This window comes from Alnus glutinosa, chromosome 4 (assembly GCF_958979055.1).
Source record: "Alnus glutinosa chromosome 4, dhAlnGlut1.1, whole genome shotgun sequence".
Lineage (NCBI taxonomy): Eukaryota > Viridiplantae > Streptophyta > Magnoliopsida > Fagales > Betulaceae > Alnus > Alnus glutinosa.
Genome location: NC_084889.1, coordinates 15,315,994 through 15,325,703, shown reverse-complemented (window position 1 = coordinate 15,325,703; position 9,710 = coordinate 15,315,994). Strand labels below are relative to the sequence as shown.

Sequence of the window (9,710 nt, the reverse complement as noted above, 5' to 3'; positions counted from 1 at the left end):
CTAGGAAGCACCATTCAAGAAATAAGATTCTAAGCACTTAATAAAATGTAGCGTTGAGTCCACTGAGTTTGATGGTATGGCACTTTCTTGATCTGTTTGAGAGTGATGATATGAAACTATGACATCAACCAAGCTCTCCTGCTCTCCAGTCGCAGTCAGTATGAGAGTTGTCTTGTAGGAAGCAAAACCAAGACTTATATACCCCCCCTCCATTACTTCCAATGTAATTTGATGCAGAGACTCATCAAGTTCCACAATCTTCTCCTTCTGATATGTCATTGCCGATACACCTCCTCCACCTTGTTTATTTATTAACTTATCTTGTTAATTAATTAGGTCTAAATTAACAACAAATATAACTATTAAAAAATAGTATTGACTTTTAATAAGATATAATATGCATGGTATCAGAGCTAGCGGTCATGAGTTCGAACCTTAACTTTCACAATTCACCTCTCATTTCAATTAAATATTACACATGTTGGGTCTCACTTATTAAAGGGAATAAGTTTGAACCCACACGTGAGTGAGAATATTAGGATATTGATTAACCAACACAAATTTCCTACAAAAAAGCCTCTAAAAGTGACATGTGTTCCTTAGCATGTGAGAAACACATATTTTTTTTTTTAATAACTTAAATGTCACATATTGCTTTTAAAGGTTAGTTTGTAGAAAATTTATGTCCTTAATTAAATAATTAAATCAATCTTTTCCTATCTTCTTATAAGAAGGGATGAATTCAATTATTTAATTTAATTCTAAACTATCTACAATTTAACCGACTTTCAATTAAATATCTGAGTTTTTGGTCTCACTTATTAAGGATGAGTTTGAGCCCACATGTGAGGGGGAGTATTAGAATATTAATTAAATAATCAATCATTCCTTATTAGCTTAAGCTTTTAGGAAAAGTGGTGATTTAACATGGTATAAGAAAAAAATTATGGCCCTGAGTTCTAACTGTGTTTCCATCATTTACCTCCAATTTCAGTTAGATATTTCACGTGTTGAGTCTTCTTTATTAAGGGAGAGTAAAAATATTAACAAAATGGTCTCCCTTATTAAGGGGGAATCTTCATATATATATATATATATATATATAAACCAATTAATGGTGAAAATAGATAGACTGACCATCGTGAAATTTGAAGAGCAGGACTGAACCAAGGCCACCGTCTCCTTCGATCAATTCCACATCCTTTACTAAGTTTGGGATAACTTTTTGAGCCACAAATCTCAATTCTTTTGTCAAAGCTCTCCAGAGGACCTCCAACCCAACACCAACTTTTGCTTGGGAGGTTTGTACTTGTTGTGTCATGGCTCCTCTCAAGTCTCAAGTGCAAGTTTTCAAAGAGTAATATGTTATATATGAGGGACAATATAAAGGTTCATGATAGGTACTTTCTGATTAAACGGATGAACAATGGAGGAATGTAAAAATGGAAGGGAAAATGTACTGATAATGAACTCCAATTAATGGCTGGAGACAGACCCCAAGTGAATCCAATTAAGGCTGAAAACAAACCACAAGACAAAAGTCTATATCAATTGTTCATTATTCACATTAACAACCAAATAGCCTTTAAATAGAAATACAAGTAGATAACGTCTAAAGTGATAATACCTAATATTCAAATTCAAATATACTCTAATCCTAATATTAACTAATCTGATCCTAATGAATTGGAATTCCATTCCAACTCCACCTCTTAGGCTCTTACCCTAATCTGACCCTATCAGTTCATATATTAAGGCAAATCTATATATATATTTGACCCTATCAGTTCATATATTAAGGCAAATCTATACATATATTTGAATAGAATCTCTTCTTCTTTCTTATCAGACGAGCTTGGATGATATATAGATGGCCTATTAATTGTTTTCTACAAAGCTTTAGCCACCTCGTCTAAACGTTTCTTTCAAAGCATAAACAATATAATTCCATCCATGACGTCCATATATATGTCACGTAGCCATTCTGCGATGTTTGCAATGTAACCATCGTTGTATATATACTTTAGCCTTATAGAAACGCAATTACCTACTACTGAATTTATTTGTTACGAGAGTACAGTTTTTTTTTTTTTTTTTTTTTTTTTTTTTTTTTTTTTTCTTTCTGTTTTATTCAGTCTAGCGATGTTTTCATCGATGAGAAAGAACTCAATTACGACATTTAGCAGCTACAATGTCAAGAATATAATGAGTGGCTTCCTCCATATGAACTCATTTGCCCATAAGAGAAAGTGCTTCCTCCATATGTATGACTTAATACTTCATGATTATCTTTATAAACCACACATTTTATGTTGGCTACTATTTATCTTCCCATATGGGTTGGAGTGTTACAAACTTCCGCTTTTAAACTCCTGACGTCCTCGTCAGGGCCACGTCATGCAGTGATCCAATATTACCACAAGGCCTGGTGTTACAACCTGTCATTGATACCATTTATAACGACTTAGGGAAAAACGCTAGCCAGATCTGGGCTATCACCCCAAAATGACTAGTCAATTTGGAGTTTTACTAGAATCACTTATAAAGCCTAGTTTCACTTGATAAGTAACCAATGTGGGATTTAGCACCCATAAACATCTCTTATAAACTACACACTCTCTATGTGGGCTATTTCTCCACTATGAGACCGGAGTATTACAAACTCTCTACTTTAAATCCATGCATCACATACTCATCAGGGCCATGTCATGTGGTGTTGACAGTACCAAATGACGCATTACTAGGTGGCTCTAATACCATTTGTAACGACTTAGAGAAAAGCGCTAGCCACATCTGTGCTATCACCCCAAAATGACTAGTCAATTTGAAGCTTCTAAAGAATTCTTTATAAAACCCAGTTTCACTTAATAACTAGGCAATGTAGAAATTAGTACTCATGATTATTTTTAGAAACCACTTACTCTACGTGGGCTACTCCTTATCTTTTCCATTTGGGACCAGAGTGTTACAAATTCTCCCTCTTAACCTCCTGGTGTCCTCTTTAGGGTCACGTCATCCAGTGCTCCAGTACCACATGACCTAGCGTTACAAGCTAGCTTTGATACCATTTGTAACAACCCAGAAAAAAGCGCTAGCTAGATTTGCGCTATCACCCCAAAAGAACTAGTCAATTTAGAGCTTTCCTAGAATCACTTATAAAGCCCAATTTCATCTGATAAGTAACCAATGTGGGACTTAGCACTTATAAGAATCTCTTATAAACTACTAACTTTTTATGTGGGTTACTCATCTTCCCAATATGGGACCTAAGTGTTAGAAACTCTCACTCCCTTAAACCCCTAGCGTCCTCGCCAAGGCCATGTCATGTTGTGCTAACAGTACCAGATGACGCATTACTAGGTGGCTCTAGTAAAATTTGTAATTACCGAAAGAAAAGTGCTAATTACGTTTGCGCTATCACCTCAAAACGACTAGACAATTTGAAGCTTTCCTAGAATTCCTTATAAAGGTCAGTTTCACCTGATAACTAAGTAATGTGGAACTTATCACTCATGACTATCTTTATAAACCACTCACTCTATGTAGGCTACTCTTTATCTTCACCATATGGGGACCGGAGTGTTACAAACTTCATTTCTTAAATTTCTGACACCCAGTTTCAACTAGTAAACAGGTAATGTGGGACTTGTCACTCATAATTATCATTATAAACCATTCACGCTATGTGGGCTACTCATTATCTTCTTCATATGAGATCGGGGTGTTACACTTTTATTAGGGGTGCACATGCGGATATCACTTTTAGATATCTGAATCCGCATCAAGTTTTTACTAATTGCATCCGTGCGTTTATTGCGGATATTCAATGTGGTTATTATCCAATATTCGCATATTAGGTAATGCGACTTTTGAGTTTTATTTGAATCTCTATTAAGATCTTTTTTAAACAATTTTAAAAATAATTTAGGTCAATTTTTAGTGTTTTTGGATTGTTTTAAATTTTTGTAAGCCCTAATCTTTTGAAAATATATTGATTTCACATTACTTTTACTTGTTTGCTCAAGTATTACATGAGAAAGCGACATAGCAAACCAAAAAAAATGTAAACATAACCTATACCTAATCCAAAACGACGTCGTTTTAATGAATTTATTAATTTATATATATATAGACTCACATACACACATAAGAAATATATAAAATATACATGATATATAATTGGTATGTGGATACGATTATTCCTAATACCCTAAAACCGCTATTCGCATCAGCATATGCGGATAGTGATATTTGTTAATCACATACACATGTGTGAATTGTGGATGCGGGTGGTAATTCTAGTAAGTATTACTCTTGCATCCCCTTCCCCTTTTCCATGTAAACTTGCTCATAAAAAATAAGCACTTGTCTTGCAAATAAAAATATATAATGTTATCCTTTTGGGAAACTAGTTGGTCAGAATTTAAAATTAAATGGCACTTTTTCACGAGTAATGCTAGATGGAGGATTAGAGTCCTCCTTGTGTCATCCTAAAAGTGATGTGAGTTTTAAAATAATCATTAAATCAAAATCTAATATTAATCCATCATAAATTTAATAGTGATTTTAAAAGTCAAATCACTTTGAGAATGACTCAAAGAGATCTCTAATCCTCCTTTGAACATTACTTCTTTTTTTAAATGAGAAATGCAACGCGGTTGTTGAAGTGCGTAATTTTTTTAGGGGGTCAAAAAAGGCCATGAAGTGAAGACAAAAATCTTGGGCAGTGTTGCTCGACTTCAAGCTCGTCCCTAAGAGATTGCAGATGAGATTTTGGCATAACAACTCGTCTGCAACGCGTCCCTACGAGATTGCAGATGAGCCTTTTTCAAAACAGCTCATCTACAATACTTCCCTACGAGATTGCAGACGAGACCCGGAAATTTACAATTTTTGGACCACCATCCTTTTGATTTTATTGCTACTTTTTCAAGTCTATTTAGAGGCTTTTGGAGAACGACTTTTGTAAGGATTGGAGGCAATATTTCAAGGGGAAAAAAAAAAAAAAATTTCATGTTCTAAGAGATAAAGTTTAGGTTTTCCTATTTTCTATTGTTCATCTCTCTTAGAGTTTTTGTTGTCAACTACAACTGTTCTTCATTCTTCAACAACAATTGAAGCCTATTGGAATTCAGTAAAAGAGATCAAGAAGAAGAGTTACTTAGAGTTCTGAAGTTATTGTGGTAGGAAGCAAGTGGTTCACCTGTTTTGGTACAAGAAAGAGTCTGCTTTAAGGTTTTGTAAATGTGATTACTTGTAAACCTAATTCTTCTTAGTGGGTTGATTTCCCAAGTCTGGCTGCTTCAAAGTGGTTTTACTTTTGAAGAGTTCTTCAAAAGGTTTCCACTTCGTCATCAAATTACTTGTGTTGATTTTTTTTTTTTTTATTATTATTTCTTTCATAATATTTGGTGATTGTTTATGTGGTTGCTAATTTTTAAATTTTGCATTTGTTTTAGAACACTTATTCAACCCCATTTCTAGGTGTTGTTTGGAGTATTGAGCTATTGTTATTTTTCACCCAAAAATCCAAGGGTAAATAACCAATGGTATGTAAGAGCATTCTTAGTAGCCTCACCAAATTTTACTAGCCAAAATAGCTAAAAACTTTTTTTTTTTCTTCCTATTTTGGTGAGTCACTTTTTTAAAGCACCTTCAGCAACCTCACCATTTTAACTATTCACTATCACTATAACATTTAAATAATTTTTTATTTTATTTTTTTCACATTTCTTTGTTCAGTATCACTATTCCATTTGAATTCCAATTTTCTTTATTAAATCGGCATTTATTCCTTATTCAGATAAGTGATTATAGTGCTAGAGCAATAGAGATTTAGTTTATGATTCATACTTGTAAAACTAAGAAAGAACATGGGAAGTACATGCATCATAGATTACATGTCTTGATTTTGTATTGACCACCATAATGGGAAGAATGTCGAACTAAGACATGTAAAAAATATTTATGTACACTACAAAAAATCAGCCTTTTTGAGTTGTTTTTTGTTAGTGTCGTTTTACCCAAACGACTCAAAGTGGAGTCATCTTAAAAAAAATGACTCCATTTATAATTACTTTTATTTTTAATCGATTTCTAAACACCCTACTGGTTATCCAATTGCTGCTATTTCCAATTTTTTGGTTATCTGATTAGCGGTTATTAATTGGTGGTTGCATATGTACACCCCTACTCGGCCCCATCTCATTTAGTAATATATCTATAACGTACCCTAACACTATATACTATATATAGCACTAAATTAACCAAAATATGAGTCATTATACATATATAAACCCATTATATATATATATATATATAGCACTACATAAGTTGTATTTAGGGTTATAATTGAGACGAGCCGAGCTTTAAGAGTTTAAGACTGGCTCGTTTATGAGTTGAGCTTAAATAGTCGATCTCGAACTACAGCTGATCTATGAATTATGTATTCAAGCTCGACTCGTTCTCTCGCTCGCTCTCTCTCTCTCTCTCTCTCTCTCTCTCTCTCTCTCATATGTATGTATTATTATCATCATAATTAATTTGAAATTGTTCAGGTGTGAGATTGTGACACCCATGGCTCATAGCATAATTAAGATCACAACCCTGGATTATAATCATTAAAATAAAAGAAAAAAGAAAAAAAGAAAGAAGCAAGAATCTAGGAAGCACCATTCAAGAAATAAGATTCTAAGCACTTAATAAAATGTAATGTTGAGTCCATTGTGTTTGATGGCATGCCACTTTCTTGATCTGTTTGAGAGTGATGATATGAAACTATGACATCAACCAAGCTCTCCTGCTCTCCAGTCGCAGTCAATATGAGAGTTGTCTTGTAGGAAGCAAAACCAAGACTCAGATACCCCTCTTCCAATATTACTTCCAATGTAATTTGATGCAGAGACTCATCAAGTTCCACAATGTTCTCCTTCTGATATGTCATTGCCGATACACCTCCTCCACCTTGTTTATTTCTTAACTTTTCTTGTTAATTAATTAGGTCCAAATTAACAGCAAATATATCTATTAAAAAGTAGTATTGGCTGTTGCGTCTTAGCTCTTTCGATGATCTTAAAGGGTTGACCATGGGCTTCTCCGATTTCCACTATCATCCATGTACTATATCTATGTAGTTATTTTACTAAACACAAACACAGAGGAAGCGAAGAGGGAGAGAGAGAGAGTAATTAGGAGGGGTCAGGGGTCACGCACCAATGAACATGATGAGGATGAACTGAGAAGAAAGAGCGACATCTTTTCAGTTTCTCTGCCGCTTCACCACCAACCTGCTACACTACTTTTCCTGGGGTTGGCTCTTATTTTCAACTTCTTTATCTTTTCTTTTTAAGACATGTTATCTGTTTGGCAACAGAATTTTGGAAACAGAATATGATTATGATTTTACTTTTTTAAAAAATAAATCATATTTTATTCAACTTTTTAAAAATCAAATCATACTTTATTCAACTTTTTCAAAAACAAATAATATTTTATTCAATTTTTTCTAAACAAATCATATTTTATTTAACTTTTTCTAAAAAGTCAAACCTTGAAATTTGCAAACAGAATAAGAATTCAATTCTGATTTCAAAAATTCAACACCTAAATGGACTTGCTCATCCACTAATGTTAGCTATCATTCAATTATTTTTTATTTTTGTTTCGTAAAGTTGTTGTGACTTTTAAAATTATCATTTGATGAAAATTATCATAATGGTAATTTTAATTTTAGGAGGATAAAACGAAGAAGAAAAAAATAGTTTTTAGCATAAGTAATGCTATAAGGAGACTCGTATCCTCCATAAATTGATGTGGTCTTTAAAATTACCATTAGATGTGTGATATATCACTATTAAATTTGGATCAAATGGTGATTTTAAAAGCCATATCAATTTTGGGAGGACTTAAAGAAAGACATTAATCCTCCTTATAGTATTACTCTCCTACCATATTACTCTCTACCCATCTCATACTCATTTCCATACAACAAAGTTTTAAATTTATCATTGGATTTGTGAGATTCACATTGGGTCTCGAATATGGGTCCCACAAATTTAATGGTGAATTTGAAAACAAAATGAATAGAGAATAGATTTGTATCATTTTCCTTTCTTTCTAGATAGCTGGAAATTGCTTTCTTGGGGGATTTTTTTTTTTTTTTTTGTAAACAATTATTTTTGCTTTTATCATTGGTGCGGTTAGCTGGAAAATAAATAAGACTAATGCTACCTACTAAAGAAATATCTCACATAATATTTTAGAAAATTCACATGACAAAGTCTAATAGCTCTTAAATGAACCCTTGTATTAAAAACAAAATCCATTGGTTTGATAGGGGGTTTTATCTTCACTTTTATTTTAATAAATAAATAATATTTTTCGTTTTTATTATTGCCCATTGGGTAGCTGAAAAATGAATATAAATAAGAGTAATGCTACAGTACAACACAAACATCTTACAAATATTTTATAAAGTTGTTGTAGCGAACTTTAGTAGTCCTTGAATCAACCTTTGTTTAATATATATATATATATATATATATATATATTATTGCCCATTGGGTAGCTGAAAAATGAATATAAATAAGAGTAATGCTACGGTACAACACACATCCTACAAATATTTTATAAAGTTGAAGTAGCGAACTTTAGTAGTCATTGAATCAACCGTTGTTTAAAATATATATATATATATATATAAACCTTACCACAGTGGAATATTTATGTGATATGTAGTATTATTTTATAAATACATATTCAATTTTCGTATATGTCTGTCAACGGACACTGATAGATTCAAGCTATTATTTACTTGTTATCTATTCAATTATTTACTCTTTTTTCTCTATGTGTTCAATTATTCACTTATTATGCCGTATCAAATCCATCTATTTGATATATATTTAATAAAAAAGTAGTGAAAAAAAAAAGAATAATCAATAAAAATTCAACCATTTGATGTATCGTATCCTTTTTTGCTTAAATCTAATTTTTGTTTAGTTGTAAAACTTTTTCAATATTTTTGAATGTTTGGTTGCGTTTGTAAAATTAGGTCAATCTATCGAAAAATATTTTTAGTTAAATGTTAAGTAAAATAATTTACATTTTCTTAAGATGTAAAACATTTTCCATTCATAAGTCCTTTATTCATACCTTTCCTCTTGGCTAGCTAACAGTAATACCTTCCATGATATTGAGAACTAGAACAAGTATGGTAACATCTACAAGGTTTGTATGGTTCATTTTTCGATTGAACATTAGATGCACTATCATATGACTAAACGGTTCATTTAAATTGTTCTTGATGCTAAGCTTGAGTTTGGGATTCTTTCTCTTTTTAATTGTTCTTTCTCTTTTTAATTTTGAGATTCTTTTGGGAGCTTTCTATCATACAATACTATAGTGTAATAGAAGACTGAAGAAGATATAAACTATAATAATCAATGTTATTGCGTTGATTACATCTCTAGCTTATATGTTTACAAAGAACTCCATTTGTTGACAGGGATGGAGCTAGAAGCTCTTATGAGTAGGGGCCAAGAGCCAATTTTTTTTTTTTTTTTTGATAGAGGCCAATAGACTAAATTTTTATTTTTTACCTTATAATTTTTACTTTTACCTACATTATTTTTTTCTTTTTTAGAATTGAGGGGGCGCCATGGCCACCTCCAGCCCCCCTTAATTCTGTCACTGTTTGTTGATATGTGTTC

The 9,710-nt window shown here is 32.3% G+C and overlaps 1 protein-coding gene across 1 annotated transcript; it reads right to left on the bottom strand.

Annotated features, from left to right (window-relative positions):
* LOC133866167 (phytohormone-binding protein-like) lies at window positions 1-1,321 on the bottom strand. The gene is made up of 2 exons (XM_062302714.1): window positions 1,138-1,321; window positions 1-290 (listed from the first exon to the last, which is right to left on the bottom strand). The coding sequence occupies exons 1-2, from the start codon at window positions 1,319-1,321 to the stop codon at window positions 1-3; spliced, it is 474 nt and encodes a 157-aa protein (XP_062158698.1).
* Window positions 1,322-9,710: the final 8,389 nt, after the last annotated feature.

What these genes read in the sequence shown, in the direction of transcription:
- LOC133866167 (XM_062302714.1), bottom strand. Translation starts at nt 1,321, where the DNA reads ATGACACAACAAGTACAAACCTCCCAAGCAAAAGTTGGTGTTGGGTTG. An exon ending in GCTCTTCAAATTTCACGATG is followed by an intron (nt 291 to 1,137) that starts GTCAGTCTATCT and finishes AAGGTGGAGGAG; the next exon opens with GTGTATCGGCAATGACATAT.